The sequence below is a fragment of the Gigantopelta aegis genome, chromosome 12 (assembly GCF_016097555.1).
Source record: "Gigantopelta aegis isolate Gae_Host chromosome 12, Gae_host_genome, whole genome shotgun sequence".
Classification (NCBI taxonomy): Eukaryota; Metazoa; Mollusca; class Gastropoda; order Neomphalida; family Peltospiridae; genus Gigantopelta; species Gigantopelta aegis.
Genome location: NC_054710.1, coordinates 30995735 through 31016435, shown reverse-complemented (window position 1 = coordinate 31016435; position 20701 = coordinate 30995735). Strand labels below are relative to the sequence as shown.

Here is a 20701-nt window from a genome sequence, read left to right as displayed (position 1 = left end):
ATTTGACAGTCTTATGGGCGTAGGACAAATTCCTTACGGGTAATATACGCATTTTCAGGTTTTTATTTTGTTTCATTATTATTATTTTTACATGACTCGTTATCATCTAAGTAAGCATCCTTTGTGATCCCTCGTGATTTTTGTTGTCCTTTCGTGAATCGGGGGAAACGGCAATTTTTTCGTATTTATTTTGGATGAGAGGTGCCACCTAGCGGATATATGTGCACTAATCAAAGTCTCACGTGATCTTGTACTTGTTAATAGTCTTGATTTTCATTTTCATGTTGCCTTGAATTTAAAATCATTAGTTCCCTGTCCTTTTACAGCTCGCTTATGGATTTCTTATGGATTTCTTATGGATTTTTGTCCACAGTCTTATGATTATGATGATTGATCAAAGCAAAGTCATAAACGTATATTTCACAGATACGACATCACAAACATAGCTACATTACAAAATCTTTTATTTGACTTCCAGGGTACAATGTTTTAGGCAGCCCTCATAGACAGATCTGAATGTATATACTTGGTATATATTTATTAATATGGGCAGTATTTACATTTTGGAATGATATCGTACAATGTAATTGCTTTTATGGGGCCAGCTTTAACAAGTATTCGGTTTACTTATCCTGAGGAAAAAACTAAATTTTTTCAGTGACTGTTTTTGTATTTTTTTTTTTTTTTAAATTGATAGTAAATTAACAATGAAAATGAAAATTTAAAAAACAATAGATTGATGGACTGTATTAAAAACAAAACACCACCACCCCCCCAAACCCCCCCCCAAACATTTGATATTAAAAAGCAGAGAATTAAGATTTTTTTTTTTTAAAGCAATTTAAAATTTAAAAAAAAGAAAAAAAGAAAGGAATAAGAAACACCCCCCCACCAAAAAACCCCCCCAAAAACCCCAACAAAACATTTAGGTATTAAAAAGCAGAAAATTAAGAGAGAAAAAAGATTAAAAAGGAAATTAAAAGAAGCCAAACCCCGAACAAATTAACAGAATAAGAAACTTAAGTTTTTTTGAAAGGAAGACATTACTAAAACATGTTAGACAAAGGGTGATTGTATTTTAATAGTTGGTTGGGTTATGTTAAAGAGACAGACCATAGTTTTTAAACACTAATGCATATTTTTCACTATTAGAGCCGTTTACGATCACTGAAATCAAACATTACTTATATTTTATTCTTTACATAATCCATTTCCATACAACCGAAGTGATTCTGGTCATCCTGGTGTTTCTAATATCACAAAATGCTTTTTTTCTTCATATTTTTCATATTTTTAAAAATGCACCTGCATCTCAGAAATAACAGTTATGGAGTTGAGTTTTAGTGTATTTTTAACGATATTTCACAGTTTCAATGCCACAGACTCTTGTTTCACTCTCTTGTAACTTTATCCATATGTGTTACAGGTTTGTAACTTAACCAAACTTTAGGGTCCATTTTTACGGGTTGGAACTAGAATCTGCGCCTGTTAAACATTTTGACTGTTGGCCTAACAAGTTGTGATTTTGTGTCATTCCAGGACATAAATACACGCCTACCATTACTATTTGTGAGTCCTGTGATGAGTCGAGGGATCCCAACACTTTAAAAAGTAATCACCACATCACAGTCGAGCCTGTCGTAAAACCACACCTCGTTTACCAGTCACCTGTGTATACAGAACACTCAGTTTAAAACCTGTTATTAAATTAAAGTTAAATAATTTATATTTTTATTGTTCTCCAAAAGACTTTTAAACCACACCTCATTTACCAGTCACCTGTGTATAGAGGACACTCAGTTTAAAACCTGTTGTTAAATAAAAATTAAATAATTTATATTTATATTGTTCTCCAAAATACTTTTAACTATATATATATATATATATATATATATATTTATATATAGTGGCATAGGCTGGGAGGAGGGGGGTGGAAGGTAGAACTATTTTTTTTACGGTGTAATATTAGGTTAGTCATTTAGGTATCAATAGAATATGTTGACAAATGGGTCTGCTATGTTCATATTCAATCTCACGCCATTTTCATTTCTTTTCAAAATATTTTCATGATTATATCCAATTAAGGTTCAAGCATGCTGTCCTTGGCACACACACCTCAGCTATCTGGGCTATCTGTCTAGGACAGTGGTTTACTTATTAGTTGTTAGTGAGAGGGAAGAGGGTGTAATGGCCTTACACCTACTCACTGTGTCGTTAAAACTTGAAACTGGGTGAGAGCCGGTACTGGGCTGTGAACCCAGTTCCTATCAGCCTTATGTCCGATGGCTTAACCACGGCACCCCCAGGTCCAGACCATAGTACCACATAGAAAAAAGTAAATTTAAAAAAAAAATTAACGACGCCACTAGAGCATATTGACTTTTTTATCTTATCATCGGCTATTGGACGTCAAATATATGGTCATTCTGACACTGTTTTTAAGAGGAAACCTGCTGTCGCCACATAGGCTACTCTTTTATGACAGGCAGCAAGGGATCTTTTATTTGCACTTCCCACAGGCAGGATAGCACAAACCATGGCCTTTGTTGAACCAGTTATGGATCACTGGTCGGTGCAAGTGGTTTACACCTACCCACTGAGTCTTGCGGAGCATTTACTCAGGGTTTGAAGTTGGTATCTGGATTACAAATTCCATGCCTCGACTGGGATCTGAACCCAGTACCTACCAGCCTGTAGACCAATGGCCTAACCACAATGCCACCGAGGCCGGTCTAGTACCATATAGAGAACACTGGATTTATCCTGTTACTAAATTAAAGTTAAATAATTTATAATTATACTGTTCACCGAAAGACTAGTTCTAACCCTGTGCTTGTAAAATGTTTAGTGTTTATAGAGGACACTGGGATTTAGCCTACTGTTAAATTAAAATTAAATAATATATACATGTAATTATACTGTTCACCAAAAGACTAGTTCTATGCCTGTGTTTGTAAAACGTTTAGTGTTTATAGATGACACTGGGTTTAAATGATATTTTTATCCAAAAGACCGGTTCTGAGCCTGTGCTTGTAAAAGTTTTAAATTCTAGAAAGTCTAGACATAAAAAAAGTGTTTAGATTTAAACTATAGGCTAAATGTATGTGGCTGTTCAACAATTACATCAAACACAAAATTCTTTAATAATCTATACGAAACTCCATCTGTTTATGAAGGTGATGGTGATTTAGCAGATTCTCTTGTGTGTTGTTTGTAGACAGGTTCGACTGTGTTTTGTTATAAGATTGGCTGAATGTCTGGGTGATGTGTATTTGAATGCTTTGCAGATCCAATCACCATTTCTAACACTATAGTGTGTCACATTTCTAGTACCTTCCATCCTGTACCTTTGTTTCTTCATGCATTCCACCCCTAGTGTCTTCCAACCCCTAGTGTTTTGCCCCTAGTTCCTCCTAATTATAGTACATCCCTAATGCATCCATCCCTAATCCATCCCTAGTGTCTTCCAACCCCTAGTGTTTTGCCCCTAGTTCCTCCTAATTATAGTACATCCCTAATGCATCCATCCCTAGTCCATCCCTAGTCTCAACCACCTCTTGTGCACCCCTATAGTCCCATCCTCCTACAAAAATATGTTTTGAAAATAATTTCAGTTTGGTTTGACATAAGAAGAAAGGTTTTGAAAATAACAAAACAATAGGCTACCCCTAGTGTATTCCAACCCCAGTTTGTTTTCCCTCAGGGTCTAATAATCATACTGCTTAATGCCTCCACCCTTAGTCCATCCCTAGTGTCTACACCCAATAGCACATCCATAATATTTTCTGAACCTTGTGCATCAATCCTGAGTGCTCTACTCCTGCTCCTTGCCTAGTCTTCCACTTGTAGTGCAGCCAACTATAATACATTCCTTGTGGCTCTACCCCCAGCATCTTCCTAGTTTCTTCATCCCCGAGTGCCTCCCAACCATAGTGTATGCTACCACTCATGCTCCCTCCCTTTATTTAGTATCTGCCCACCTCTATTGTGCACCACCCCCTAGAGCCTTCCACATGCTAGCACTACCCTACACAGTACCCCTTCTGCCTCAAAATCTTTGTGTATGCTACCACTCATGCCCCCCCCCCCCCACCTTAGTATCTGCCCACCCCTGGTGTTCACCACACTTTAGTTCCTCCCACATGCTAGCATCTTCCATGTCCTAGAGCCTCCCACAATCTAGCACTAACCTTCATGAGCACCCCTTCACTACGATCACCCACCCCACTGCTAAATTACACAGCTCCAGACATTTGGCAATCTTCAAACTTCAGGTCCTTGACCAAGCTGATAGGTCCTGGAAAGTCCTTAAGGTTCATTGTCTCAGATACTAAGACTGGGATGAAATTAAATCAAGGGGTAAGTTCAGCCAGCCGTTTGTCACCAACGCTTGCTATAGACTGGGTTTCTATGCTGCACATTAAACCAAATGACCATTTTGGGAACCGGTCATAATAGTTTGCAAACGTGTGGCGAAAAAACAAAATGGCTGGCTGAACTGTGTGTAGGCCTGACTATATTTATTCACTGGTGTTTGTGTAAATACTTAGTCCAGACTATATTTACTCACTGGTGTTTGTGTAAATATTAGTCCAGACTGTATTTACTCACTGGTGTTTGTGTAAATATTTAGGCCTGACTGTATTTACTCACTGGTGTTTGTGTAAATATTAGGCCTGACTGTATTTACTCACTGGTGTTTATGTAAATATTTAGGCCTGACTATTTACTCACTGGTGTTTATGTAAATATTTAGGCCTGACTATTTACTCACTGGTGTTTGTGTAAATATTGAGGCCTGACTGTATCTACTCACTGGTGTTTGTGTAAATATTTAGGCCTGACTGTATTTACTCACTGGTGTTTGTGTAAATTCCAGGCTCGTACACCGATACGGACAGCAGCTCTGACAAAAAGCGGGAGAAATCTGACTCCCCGTCGACACTGATGGACCAATGGAGACAAGACTACAACAAAGACTTCTACAGATATTCAGCAGATTACGATGAAGTCAATTTAGGCTTCCCAAAAGTGAGTATTGTAATTCAGGCTACCTAAAAGTGAGTATTGCAATTCAGGCTACCCAAAAGTATGTTGTGATTTAGGCTACCCAAAAGTGTGTTGCGATTTAGGCTACCCAAAAGTAAGTCTTGTAATTTGAGCTACACAAAAGTGAGTTTTGCAATTTAGGCTACACTAAAACGAGTCTTGTAATTTAGGCTACCCAAAAGTGAGTATTGTAATTTGAGCTACCCAAAAGTGAATATTGTAATTCAGGCTACCCAAAAGTGAGTATTGCAATTTAGGCTACACTAAAGTACCGGTATTGTAATTTAGACTATCCAAAAGTGAGTATTGCAATTTAGGCTACACTAAAGTACCGGTATTGTAATTTAGGCTATCCAAAATTAAGTCCTGTAATTTAGGCCACCCAAAAGTGAGTATTGTAATTTAGGCTACTCAAAAGTGAGTACCAGTATTGTAATTTAGGCTATCCAGAATTAAGTCCTGTAATTTAGGCTACTCAAAAGTAAGTACAATGTTTTTTGTAATTTAGGCGACTCAAAAGTGAGTATTGTAATTTAGGCTATTCAAAAGTGAGTATTGTAATTAAAGGCTATTCAAAAGTGAGTATTATAGTTTAGTCTATTCAAAAGTGAGTATTGTAATTTAGGCTATTCAAAAGTGAGTATTGTAATTTAGGCTATTCAAAAGTGAGTATTGTAATTTAGGCTACTCAAAGTGTTTATTACAATAATATTAGAGGCTAACAAAAACTAAAAATGATTTAGGTTAGCTATAAAATAGCATTGTAATTTAGGCTAGTAAGAGAGTGCCTTGTAATATAGACAGACTACTCAGAAATATAAAAAAGATTTAGTCTGTTTTTAACTATCCCAAAGTGTCTTTTGTAATTTATTACTCAAAGTGAATATACAATTTACCCAAAACAATTTAGGCAATCTGTAATAGCACATTATAATTTAGGCAACCCAAATATGAGTGTATTATAGTCTACACAAAGTTAAATACATGTACTGTAATTTTTTGTAATCTTAAGGGAATATTGCAATGTATAGGCTACTTAAAAGTGAATATTATAATTTTGGCTATAACAGCTGTAAGGTATGGGTACGGTATATATAGTTTTGGGTAGCCTGTAAGGTATGGGTACGGTATATATAGTTTTGGGTAGCCTGTAAGGTATGGGTACGGTATATATAGTTTTGGGTAGCCTGTAAGGCATGGGTACGGTATATATAGTTTTGGGTAGCCTGTAAGGTAATACCACCAAATCAAATTCCATAGACAATAATGGGTGAGATGTAGCCCAGTGGTACAGCACTCGCTTGATGCGCGGTCGGTCTGAGATTGATCCCCGTCAGTGGGCCCATTGGGCTATTTCTTGCTCCAGCCAGTGCAGCATGACTGGTATATCAAAGGCTGTGGTATGTGTTATCCTGTCTGTGGGATGGTGCATATAAAAGAACCCTTGTTGCTAATCGAAAAGAGTAGCCCATGAAGTGGTGACAGCGGGTTTCCTCTCTCAATATCTGTGTGGTCCTTAACCATAAAATGCTCTCAGCCAATCACAAAACAGATCTGAAGTCATCCACGCCTTTTTGTTGTTTCGGTATCGCACATACACCTCCGGATTAAAATTACTGCCAAAACAACGTGGCCGTTGTGCTTTCGCAATCACAAACAGTTTGATTTTGATATCCCCCGTAGCATTAGCACACAATGCAACTGTTATCCTTTCTTTTGAACGTTTCACACCTTTCACTGATTTAGACGCTAATGTGTATAGTTTGGCCCTAGTTTGAAGAAAAGTCCAGTTTCATCCAAATTGAAAATATCCTGAAAATATACTTCTTTCAGTTCTTCCCTTCCCTTGACAACTGCAGTTTTGTTGGCGCTTTCCGCTTCACCTTCATACACACGCTTGGTAACATTGTGGCAAGACTTGAAACGTGCTAACCACCCCCGGGAGTAGGCAAAATCAGTGATGTTTATTTTTCCTCCCACATTTTTGGCTTTTTCTATCAACATTTGATCGTTAATAGCTGCAGTTTTGCTAGACATGTCACTTAACCATAAGTACAACGCCTCTTCTAACTTTTGGTTCTTGGCATTTCGAGCCCGTGAGAGTGACGCTTCGTCCTCTGCAATCTTCAGCCATTTTTCTTTATTTTTGAGAATGTCACCAATCGTTGATTTTCCGATTTCGTGACCAAAGGTGTTACCAAAATGTTTTGACATGCTGTCTAGACTGGCTTTCGTATTCGTTAGTTTGTACTGACATATTTCTCGTTTCTCAAATGCTGTAATTTCGTGATGTTTTCGTTTTTTCTGTTGGCTAGCCATGACAATAAAAAGCGATTTGTGTCAAAGTAACATCCACGGATGTTTTATGCAATCTCCAGTTGATTATTGTTGCTCAAACCAGCATTACCAAGCATAGACATTTCCTATTAATTAACTGTTCAAAGGCATGTGTTAACGACCGCAGATAAGTGAACACTAAGCAACCACGCTTCAAACAAAACCGAGGTGTGATACCCTGTGCAGCCATGTTGATGGCTACGGTTCACACAACAATGGTGCAGTTACTAATTAATCTGCGATCAAACGATTTCAAGTTCTTAAATGGCCTCTGGTTAAACGAAGCATTAAGCTGTTATTTTTTACAGTTCGTTTTGAATAATGGCCGTCCGGTTCCGGAAGCCGAATTTCCGGATTAACGAACACATTTACAACATAAGAAGTTCATTTTTTGGTTTTGCTGTCCTTAAGGCGGGGTTTCCGGACTACTGGAGTCTGGATTATCGCGGTTTCACTGTATATATATATATATATATATATATATGTATGTATGTATAATTATGTATAATTATGTATTTAATAGTGAAGTTTTATTGTTTATATTTCAGGAAGGGAAAGCCAACAATAACGCGTACGGTGTGATAGAGCCATACCCGTTAGAGGTGGGGTACAGAGACGACGGGTCGGTGTTTGCTGGGGAATACCAACACAGGACTGACGAAGTGGGATCAATAGAAAGGTGACCAGTCTACATCACTGATTTCTGTACCGCATCGGTTATTGTATGTCATAAATTTGGTAATTTTAACAGTCTTAGAGAGGAATAGGACTAAGAATACATTGGATATGCAGGCACTGGGGTTCTAAAGTTGAAAGTTTGGTTTTGTTTAATGACACCACTAGAGCACATTGATTTATTAATCATTGGCTATTGGATGTCAAACATTTGGTAAATTTGACATATAGTTTTAGAGAGGAAACCCACCACATGTTTCCATCAGTAGCAAGGGATCTGTTATATGCACCATCCCATAAACAGGATAGCACATACCACAGCCTTTGATATATACCAATTGTGAAGCACTAGCTGGAAAGAGAAATAGCCCAATGGGCCTATCAGTGGGGATTGATATCCCCTTCCCCCAAGAAGTTTTTTTTTCATTCAGATTTGTTAATTGGCTGAATTTTGTATTTAATTTTTCTCTGTGCTTGTTTTTTTTCAGGTTTGAGCCAACGTATAACGGACAATATCCACTGACGAGTTTTAAAACTGGCGAATATTCAGATTCTATGTCGCGACTGCCACCCCCAGACTTTAGTAGCAAACTCGCAACAAACGTTTAGAAATCATAAAAGATGTTGTGACTTGTGTTACCATGGTGATATTTTTCTACAAAATGTGCATTATTTTAAGCCTGAAGTCTGTTATAAGATAAACATGACTGGAGACCACCAATATAAGACATTGTGGTTGCTGTATTCATTGTATTGGCCTTACATTTATTAATAATAAAAGGATATTACAGGCTAAACTGAGAACGACCATCTTACCATGAGCTTTACAAAACAGACATCACAGGATGAGCTGAAAAAGTCATCACAGCATGAGCTTAACAAAAAGTCATCACAGCATGAGCTCAACAAAAAGGACATCACTGGATGAGCTGAAAAAGTCATCACAGCATGAGCTTAACAAAATGTCATCACAACAATAGCTTGACCAAAAAACACTTAAAAAGATGAACTTGAAAAAGTCATTACTGGATGAGTTGCCAAAAATCATCCAGAATGAGGTGAAAAAGTTGTTAAAGGATGAGTTAATAAAGGTCATCATAGAATGACCTAAAAAGGTCATTACAAGATGAGTAACAAAGTCCTTACAGGACAAACTTGATAAAACTGTATGAGCATGATGCACTAGAAGTGATGACAAAATGAGCCTTACAAAAGGCACTAAAGGATGAGTCTTTTAAAAGTCATTAAAGGATGAGTCTTTAAGGGCCAAACTGAAAAATGTATGTGCATGTGGACGATTTACAAGAAGTGACAAAATGAGCCTTACAAGACACATTAATGGATGAGTGTTATAGAAGTCATTAAAGAATAGTCCTTACAAAGATCATCACAGGATGAACCTTATAAAAGTCATTATTATAAGCGCTGAACTAAAGATTGTATGAACTTGAGGTGCTAGAAGTCATGACAAAATATGTCTTATGAAAGGCCTTACAGGATGAGTGTTATAAACATCATCAAAGAATAGTCCTCACAAAGATCATCACAGGATGAACCTTATAAAAGTCATGATTATAAGCACTGAACTAAAGATTGTATGAACTTGAGGTGCTAGAAGTCATGACAAAATAAGCCTTGCAAAAGGCGTTAAGGATAAGGCTTGTAAACGCCATTGAAGGAAGATCCTTGCAGAGGTCATTACATAGGATGGATCTTGCGAAAATCTCTGAAAGATTAGCCTTACAAGTGATTACACGATAAGCCTTTCAAGTGATTACAGGATGAACTTAAAAGTAATCGCAGGATGATTAAAGTTGGTTTACATGTCATTACCTTACATAACATCTCTGCATTTTCCATGTGTGATGAATTCAGAATTGAACCAGATGGAGTTTAGTCAAACATTAAAAAATATTTCATCAAGTACTTAATTGAAAAATGATTTCATGTCTGTGAGGTCAGCTGAAAAAAACAAACAGTTACCAGATAATGAACAAAATCCTTTGAGTATGACATTAGCATATTATTATGTCTTGCTGACTTCCATGTGTGTTTTAGTCAACTTAAAGAATAAAAACAAAATCATCCACTATAGGACAACACAAACATCATCACAGAATGTAAAACAAAGAGGACAACACATGATTCAGCAAAAGAAAAAAATCCACCACAGGCTACACTGTAGCTGTATGGTAACATATATGGTGGATTTCTGCATGTTCCATGTGCGAATCCATTTGTAATCCAGTGTAGCTGTTGTATGCAGGTAACATGCATGGTGGATCTCTGCATGTTCCATGTGAGAATCCATTTGTATTCCAGTGATTGTAAATCATGAAAATCTATTTGAATCCAGTTTTATTAAAAATTTAAAAAATAATGTGCTACCAGTTATGTTTTCAAGTTATGACCCACACAAAAAATGTTTTACCGACTTTTGTGACGTCACTACAATGTGGATGGATTATTGACAGAAAATCGGATTTCTATGCAGTTGTTGTTCTTGTGGAGAAATAAAATAATGAAGACCATTTCCCTCTCTTTTGGATATATTTCCTGGAGAACTCTAAGATTGTGCCCACAACAGATGTGCTTGGGACTTCAGTTGATATAAGCAGGTGTCAAGTACTGAAGACTTTGTTGAAAGGCCATGGAATTGAGGTGTTAAACAAGATTTCTCTACACATTAGTCAGAAGTATTTATTTAAAAGAAAATACATGTACAAAAATATGGAAGTCTGTGTATGTGACATCTCCACAGTATGTATGGATTATGTCCCTTTGTATGGAAGTCTTTTTTTTTTGTCTTTTTTTTTAAATTGTGGATGCCAAACATCTATAAAGAAAAAGAAGACTGTTAAAAAAAAACCCAGAAGGAAATTTAAGAAGTCTGTGTACATGGCACATCCCAAATATGTATGTGTATATGGCATGTAAGGGTCATGTCCCTTTGTGTGGAAGTCTTTTGGTTGTGGAAACTAGACATCTGTTGAGAAAAAGAAGACTGTTCCAAAGAATATACAGAAATTAAAAAGTCATGTCATGTAAGGGTCATGTCCCTTTGTGTGGAAGTCTTTTGGTTGTGGAAACTAGACATCTGTTGAGAAAAAGAAGACTGTTCCAAAGAATATACAGAAATTAAAAAGTCTGTGTATATGGCATGTAAGGGTCATGTCCCTTTGTGTGGAAGTCTTTTGGTTGTGGAAACTAGACATCTGTTGAGAAAAAGAAGACTGTTCCAAAGAATATACAGAAATTAAAAAGTCTGTGTATATGGCATGTAAGGGTCATGTCCCTTTGTGTGGAAGTCTTTTGGTTGTGGAAACTAGACATCTGTTGAGAATAAGCAGGAGACTTTATTCCAAAGAAAATACATACAACATGGAAGTTTATGTATGTCTCAACAGTATGTATGGATTAGGTCCCCTTGTGTGGAAGTCTTTTGGTTGTGGAGGCTAAAACATCTATGAAGCAATACTAGTCATTAAAACTTTCACAAATGAAATAAATGTTTGTCGAGTAGTCTGGAAAAGACGAACAGAAGTGAGATGGTTTTGGAATAGACAGTCAGAATAAACTGATACCAGTGTTTAAAACCATTCATTCTGAATCCTAATATATATTTTTATTTATTACTGAATGTGTTGTTGAGAAAATACTGTTTGGGAAATAATATTTCCAAATAAACTGTTTGGAAAGTAGCATTTCTACTTTTCAGTAAAATAAAAATCAAATGTAATCAAATGTACAAACAATAGGACAATTCCAGGTTTTACTTTTCTGCATGGTTGCATTTGTTCCCTTCATGTCTATAGATAATCCAATTTATTTTGTTTATAAGGTTATTTTTTCCCCCAATGTGTAAAATACATGTACCTGTGTACCAACAATATATCATGATATTTTTTATTTTAGATTTTAAGTAACAATTCAGTCATGTTTTTGAAGATTTTTTTAAACACAATTATTTTACTCTGTATTTGTTTAAATATTTCCAAATGTAATTTTAAACTTTACTGTACACATTTTTAAACACAACTGACTAATAATGCTAGTGTCAAACTACCAACTGCCACAACAAAGTTGGCTAACTTTCTGCTCTCATGACTTCTATGACTGTCCAGTTGCTAGTCTGTTAAAGTTTGTTTTGTTTAATGATGCTACTACTTTGCCTCTATATATATATATATATGTATATGTATATGTATATGTATATGTATATGTATATGTATATATATATATATATATATATATATTATATATGTCAAACATTTTGTAATTTTGACAGTCTTAGAGAGGAAACCCACTACATTATTCCATTAATAGCAAGGAATCTTTTATATGCACTATTCCATAGACAGGATAGCACATACCACAGCCTTTGTTAGTCTGAACACTCTTACATTGCAATTCTCTCCGTATACAAGTCCTATACAACCAATTAGTTGTTAATCTGAGTGCACCCATTGTACCTGTAAGTCGAGAGTTGGGAAAATTACAATGCAATTGTTGATTTGGCTAACTTCATTGTGACAGTTGACGGTCTGAGACTAGCATAAGGCCAACATTAAATAGGTCAGTGGTCTTTGACAATATGTCTTTAATGCAAAGGTGATGGACAGTTAAAAACATAGTTTAAAATGTAATCAGTCTAGGAGTTGTGACTTTGGAAAATGCCAGTTAAGAGTCTTAATGATAGAATTTAATAGATAATTTGGTGACATGTTCTCCTGACCCAAAGCTAGCCCTGACACTAAATTATTTCCAGTGTGATGTTACAACAGGCATATATATATATATATTTATATACTGTGAATACAGAAAGTTCTGCGAACAACAAAGTACTGCGAAAACTGCGATGAACTAAAGATCGCAATACTTTCTCCACGCAGTATTATGTCGTTGGTGATTTTTTTCTCTTTCAAAAAAAGAAAGTAAAAAAAAGAAAAACATAGTATCAAAATAATAAAAAAATCAGTTTTATTTAGTAATTTAATAATCAACCAGTCATAAGAAAACATGTTCTGTATTTGTAAATTGCACAATTTGGCCTAGTAATCCTGCCAAACGCCATCCCCTGAGAATCATTTCTTTGTCTTTCAACAACTGATCCATGCAGGCCACAAACCACCGAGCATGAATAGGCGTGATCACACTTATTCTTAAGTCAACACCTTTGTCATTCTTTTCTTTCAAGTTATCAGCATACCACTGAGTAAACCTTTCCTTCATGACAGATTTAAAATCTCCGTTCACGGACAGATCCATTGGCTGCAGCTCACCAGTGCAGCCAGCCGGAACAATTCTAATTTCGAATGACCATTTGCGTAACAAGTCAAGAAAAGATTTGCATATGTGGGCGGCAAAAACATCAAATATTGCCAAAGATATTTGGCGAGCTGGAAGTTTGAGTTCTTTTTTCACTTTTGTTGTATATGGCACCAACACAGTTCTATCAGCTGAGGTCGCAGTACTTTCTACACGCAGTTTTGGCCATTGTTGACTACTCGCAATACTTTCATGACGCAATATATATAGTAGATATTATATATATATATATATATATATATATATATATATATATATATATATATATATATATATATATATATATATATATATAATATATATATATATATGTCAAAATTGCCAAATGTTTAACATCCAGTAGCAGATGATTAACAAATCAATGTGCTCTAGTGGTGTTGTTAAACAAAACAAACTTCTATTAAAGTCGGTGTGTCAGTAAGATTTACTTTTAATTCGACTACTTCATGTTATGTATTTACGTTCAAAGTATGTTTCATTAGGGATGTCTGTCCATCTGTCGGTCTGTATGTTCCGAGGGAAATATCTGTCTCCATGGCTGTGTGTGAGTGTTGTGAATTAACTGTTTCATCCATGTAAATAATAATTAAAAAATTATTACACAAAACCTCGAGATTCTCAATTCTTTCCAGTTATTAAAGGCATACTGTCACAGATTTAAGGACCTTATTTCTCTAAAAATTAATAATAAATCAAAATTACATTAATTTTTACAGACCAAATCTAGCTATTGCATCACTTTAACTATACCATGATGGAGTGAAATCCATGTCAACCCTCTCAGCAATGTTAGTTTTGGAATTATGGACCATTGCCATAATTCAATTATTTTTACAAAATATCATTAATAAGTGGAGTATGGTGGTTACGTAGATGGTTTAATAAAGTACATTCAGGGACAAATCAAATATATATATATTTTTTAAGTAACAATATGCCTTTAAGAATATAAAGTCAACTTCTCATAAATATCATCTTTTATATAAACATTATATATATGTTGTTAGAAATAGTATAACAAACATGTATGTTAAAATATTGAAGTTATATACTTAAAGGTATTACATTTACCTTAGTTATTAGGCAATTTAAGGACAAGCTGTTGTAGTGCACGCCTGTCCTGGGCACAGGTACCGGCCACAACCAGTTCATCTGCCCAGGACAGGAAAGGGTTGGGTTTGGGTGAAAGCAGTTAAAATATTTTTGGCTATTTATGTACGGGGGGTGGGAATTGGTGAACTCTTAAAAAAAAGAGGAAACATAGAGGTGTCCCAGAAATTCTTGAAATCCTAGGTTAAAATCTGTGCCATCTGACACATTTTTGGAGGAAAGAACGATTAAAATGCGAGGAAACGCAATATTCCATGAGAGGAAAACGGCTGATCCAAGGAGATTTCCCACCCCTTATGTATCAAGACTTAAAATTGAGAGGGCAGGCAGATAATGTCACTTAAAATACACATTATTATTTCTGATAATTAACTCCACAATAAGTGTTTGTTTTACATCTTATTTTTGACAGTACTATTTCAGATAATTCTTGCTTTCAGATGTGATATTAAAAAATAAAGGGACATACCCTAGTTTTTAAACACTGTAAGGCATATTGTTTTTACTATTATAGCTGCTTTTGAAAAATGAAATCATACTTTACTTAGATTTTATGGTTTAGATTATCGAAGATGCCCCCTCTTATATTTTTGGTCAAACAACCTATATTACAGAATACAATTTGGTTTTTTTAAATGCACATTTATCCCATCCACCTGTCAGCTAGCTATATGTATATAGAGACCTTTTTAATTTTATTTTCAAAAACAAAACAGGTTTTGTGCCCCTCCATTAAAAAATTCTGGATCCACGCATTGGACTTGTTACGAACAAACAGAAATTGCCCGTTACACCTTCTACGTAAACATTGATTATAGATTCTTGCCTGAATTATCAATTTTGTCAACTTTAATGGGCTGAATTTACAAAATATGTTTATGTCTTAAACACATTTACAATGTTGAAACACCTGTTTATGTCTTACACTCATGTAACTAAACACATTTACAATGTTGAAACACCTGTTTATGTCTTACACTCGTGTAACTAAATACATTTACAATGTTGAAACACCTGTTTATGTCTTACACTCGTGTAACTAAACACATTTACAATGTTGAAACACCTGTTTGTCTTACACTCCTGTAACTAAACACATTTACAATGTTGAAACACCTGTTTATGTCTTACACTCGTGTAACTAAACACTTTTACAATGTTGAAACACCTGTTTATGTCTTACACTCGTGTAACTAAACACATTTACAATGTTGAAACACCTGTTTATGTCTTACACTCGTGTAACTAAACACATTTACAATGTTGAAACACCTGTTTATGTCTTACACTCGTGTAACTAAACACATTTACAATGTTGAAACACCTGTTTATGTCTTACACTCGTGTAACTAAATACATTTACAATGTTGAAACACCTGTTTATGACTTACACTCGTGTAACTAAATACATTTACAATGTTGAAACACCTGTTTATGTCTTACACTCGTGTAACTAAACACATTTACAATCTTGAAACACCTGTTTATGTCTTACACTCGTGTAACTAAATACATTTACAATGTTGAAACACCTGTTTATGTCTTACACTCGTGTAACTAAACACATTTACAATGTTGAAACACCTGTTTATGTCTTACACTCGTGTAACTAAACACATTTACAATGCTTAAAACCTGCATTTAATTGAAACAGGCTTCGTAAATTTGGTCCATTGTATTTTGAATCACCAGCTCCAAGTTCAGCCAGCAAACGTTTTGCCAACGTTCGCAAACTATTTGACTGGTTCCTGATGTGACCATTTGGTTTACCACGATGCACATAAACCAGTCTAGCCGACGTTTTTCTGCTTGGTCTGGCTGAACCCAGCCCTGGTGTTTATAGTTATTCAAAATACATTTCATGAAGAAAAAAAAAAAGCAGAAAAGGAATGAACCTCAGGAATAGTATGTGTCACTATTAGTATTATGTACAGATGACCGATATTGAGAAGGATGTACTTGTACGGAAAGAAGGATTATATACAGATGACTGATATTGAGAAGGATGTACTTGTTGTACAGAAAGAAGGATTATATACAGATGACTGATATTGAGAAGGATGTACGTGCTGTACTGAAAGAAGGATTATGTAAAGATGACTGATATTGAGAAGGATGTACTTGTTGTACAGAAAGAAGGATTATATACAGATGACTGATATTGAGAAGGATGTACGTGCTGTACTGAAAGAAGGACTACGTAAAGATGACTGATATTGAGAAGGATGTACTTGTTGTACAGAAAGGATGATTATGGGAGGTTGTGTACAAATCAGTGCTATTTATAACGTAGATGTCTGTAAAGATAGTAGTATATACTGGTGTGTGTTTGGTGTGTGAAAACTGCTTTATAAAAACGTACAAGCGAAAGCATGATAAGTCGGCGGTACTGTTGGCAGTAGTAGCTTCTGAAAATGGCTGCCTCTTGCCTAATGATGGATACTGGCATCTCGATATCAACAAATAAATTCTCAACTGAAAATCAAAATAATAAAATTCCAGAGTGGATCCAGGAAAATTGTTTTGGTCAGGGACCAAGACAAAAAAGGGCATATATGGATCACAACAGTCGGACTGCATGCGGCTTGCATGTTGTGCATATAAACCATATTTCGTTATGGCTGGCCACATGTAGTTTGCTGGTGCACATGTGCACACAGTCTAGACACTCTCAATGAAACTAATGTATTTAATTTTTTAGCCAAACAAACTTACTTGCATATAGTATTTACAAGTAATACTTGTACAGAAGAGATTAAAGGCATATTGTCACAGACCACTGACCTATTTAATGGCCTAACAAAGTATTACCTGAACAAAAATAATTCAATTTGTCCCTAAATATACTTTATTCATCCATATTCATAACCACCATACTCCATTTATAAATGATATTTTGTAATAATAATTGAATTATGGCAATGGTCCATAATTCAAAAACTAAAATTGCCAAGAGGGTTGGCATGGATTTCACTCCATCATGGTTCAGTTAATGTGATGCCATAGCTAGATTTGGTTTCTAACAATTAATGTAATTTTTATTTATTATCCATTTTTAGAGAAATAAGGTCCTTAAATCCGTGACAGTATGCCTTTAATATTTCTTTTATAACATTTATTAGGCATAACTATTCAACTGAGTAATTATTATACACTGAAAATAAAAGAATGGGGTGGGGGCACTTGAATATTTGAAAACACTCCTTCGTTAGATCCACCTTTTTGAAACAGACAAATCACAGATTTTCACTGTACATAAAATCATCCAGTCATCAGTGCGTCTGTCCAAATGTCTTTGTGTGTGTCTGTGTTTGTGCATGTGTGTCTGCCTGAATGTATGAGTGCGTTTGTTTATGGACAAAAGCCTAGCTGTTTTAAAGTGCCATTTGTGTTTTTTCTTTTTATTTTCGTTCCCATATCTTTTTGTTTTCATTTATGATATTTTCCATTTTTACCAGTCATACATTCAGTCATTCTCCTCTGTATACTATGTTTCACCACGGACGTGTTTAACCCTTTAACTGTTCATCACGGATGTGTTTAACCCTTTAACTGTTGAGATCTAGACTTAAGCTGTGTGCTGCTGCTGCTGTTTTAAAACACTCACATGTACAATCTCACTTACCATGTGCAATCAATAAACATTAAAAACAAAACAATCATTATTGTTGTCTTTCTTTTTTGTTTTGTTAAAAGCACGGGTGTGGCGTAGCCCAGTGGTAAAGCGCTCGCTTGATGCGCGGTCGGTTTGCGATCGATCCCCGTCGGTGGGCCCATTGGGCTATTTCTTGCTCCAACCATTGCACCACGACTGGTACATCAAAGGCTGTGGTATGTGCTATCCTGTCTATGGGATGGTGTATATAAAAGATTCCTTGCTGCTAATGAAAAAGAGTAGCCCATGAAGTGGTGACAGCGTCTTTCCTTCCTCAATATGTGTGCGGTCCTTAACCATATGTCCGACGCCATATAACCGTAAACGAAATGTGTTGAGTGCGTTGTTAAATAAAACATTTCCTTCCTTCCCAGCTCATTTTGTCCAGTGGGTATCAGCTATCTACAGCCAATGGCTTTTGTGTGCGGATTTTCACACAATGAAACGAACAAAGGTTTCCTTAACAAAAATATGTAATTTGCATATACCGTGAGTCGGGAGCGGGACATACCTCAGTGATACAGGGTTCGCTTGATGCGCGGTCGGTTTGGGATCGATCCCCGTCAGTGGGCCCATTCTCGTTCCAGCCAGTGCACCATGCCTGGTATATCAAAGACCGTGGTATGTGCTATCCTGTGTGTGGGATGGTGCATATAAAATATCCTTAGCTACTAATGGAAAAATAAGACTATATAACCTTAAATAAATGTCCTGGTTAAAGGTACAGACCCTAGTTTCAGTACGTGAAAATGGACATCAAGTTTAAAAAAAAAAGTAAAGTTTGTTTTATTTAACGATGCCACTAGAGCACATTGATTTTTTGATCTTATAATCGGCTATTGGACATCAAATGTGTCATTCTGACAGGTTTTTTTTAGAGGAAACCCACTGTTGCCACATAGGCTACTCTTTTATGACAGGCAGCAAGGGATCTTTTATTTACGCTTCCCACAGGCAGGATAGCACAAACCATGGTCTTTGTTGAACCAGTTATGGATCACTGGTCAGTGCAAGTGGTTTTGCACCTACCCATTGAGCCTTGTGGAGCACTCACTCGGGGTTTGGAGTCAGTATCTGGATTAAAAATCTCATGCCTTGACTGGGATCCAAACCCAGTACCTACCAGCCTGTAGACCGATGGCCTAACCACAACGCCACCGAGGCCGGTCAAGACATAAAGTTTAGTTAATCTACAAATCAGCAACACATTTGGATGTGGTTATAACAGAGTATGTGAGCCCATTGTGCTATTTCTCATTGCAACCAGTGCACTGTGATTGGTACAAAATGTATATCAAAGATTGAGGTATGTGCTGTCCTGTCTGTATATTCGATTGGGCTATTTCTCATTCTAGCCAGTGCACCATGATTGGTATATTAAAGGTCGTGGTATGTGCTATCCTATCCGTGGGATAGTGCATATAAAAGATCCCATGCTATTACTGGAAATGTGCAGTGGGTTTTCTAAGATGACCAGAAACACTTCAGATGTACGAAAATTAATATTCTAAATAATAAAATGTAAGTACTTAATAGTCTTATTCAACTTACCGTACTAGCACAACAACAATGCTATATGACCATGAGTTATAACCTCCACTGCAGAATTATCTCCCCTTGCCGGGTGTATGACCTACATAATTAATAAATAATTTGACAAAAGTTTACTTGAGCAAAACTCTTAACACAACTGTAATGGAGGATTGCAGAATCAAAAAACGAGGATATACGGTCTATCCATGCGCGGGTATAGGTCATACATCCAGCAAGGGGAGATAATTCTGCGGTGGAGGTTATAACTCAAGAGTCATATAGCATTGTTGTTGTGCTAGTACTAGGTAAGTATGAATAATAATGAAAATTAGAAGAAAAAAATTCTAAATTTAAATTATAAAAAACGGCTTTAATAGTGAAAGATATATCCTAGAGACGGTGTTTAAAAACTAGAGTCTGTCACTTTAAATGTAATTTTTAAAATTTCAAAAAGAAACTACAGTACGCGAACCAACGATAATTGCGTCTAGACGGCGACTCCGTCCAAGCTAGACAGCGTCTAGACTAGTCGGCAAAATTTTAAAATTTCCTGTTTAGACGGCTGATCGGCGGTAGCTGCAGACACTGAAAACGTGCACGAGCTACTTGATTTGAGCCTCTAAGCTTTTTTTGTGGGTTGTCAATTGTACATGTATACCAAGAAAAATTGATTTAATTTGTAATTCCTTTATAATTGGATGGAATGAAATGTTTTTTTTCTCAATATGTCAAAACACCACTCTCATGAATATATATATATATTTTAAACATGCAACATATTTTGTTTTTTCTTCAGTGTCTTTCAGAGTATTGGTGAAATTTCTTTTGGACATACATGTACATTCATTTGAAGCCGGTTTAAACAAATATTTTATTCCAGCCAAAAACAGATTATGTTATTCTACAAATTTGAATCTGTTGCTATTTTAACAATATTTGACCTACATGTGCATGTATAGGCCTAAACTTTTTCAGTGAATGCGGCCATTAACCACATCAAAGATATCAAAGTTA

The 20701-nt window shown here is 35.8% G+C and overlaps 1 protein-coding gene across 2 annotated transcripts in view; it reads left to right on the top strand.

Annotated features, from left to right (window-relative positions):
• LOC121386935 (irregular chiasm C-roughest protein-like) overlaps positions 1-11066 on the top strand; it is a 74409-nt gene extending 63343 nt beyond the window's left edge. Inside the window, exons 12-15 of one of the 2 annotated variants that reach the window (XM_041517988.1) lie at positions 1540-1611; positions 4880-5031; positions 7935-8065; positions 8550-11066. In XM_041517988.1, coding sequence (XP_041373922.1) covers positions 1540-1611; positions 4880-5031; positions 7935-8065; positions 8550-8670 — 476 coding nt within the window. In that variant the 3' untranslated portion in view covers positions 8671-11066. The remainder of the gene's footprint in view (positions 1-1539; positions 1612-4879; positions 5032-7934; positions 8066-8549) is intronic. The other variant, XM_041517989.1, reaches the window with a different exon arrangement.
• Positions 11067-20701: the final 9635 nt, after the last annotated feature.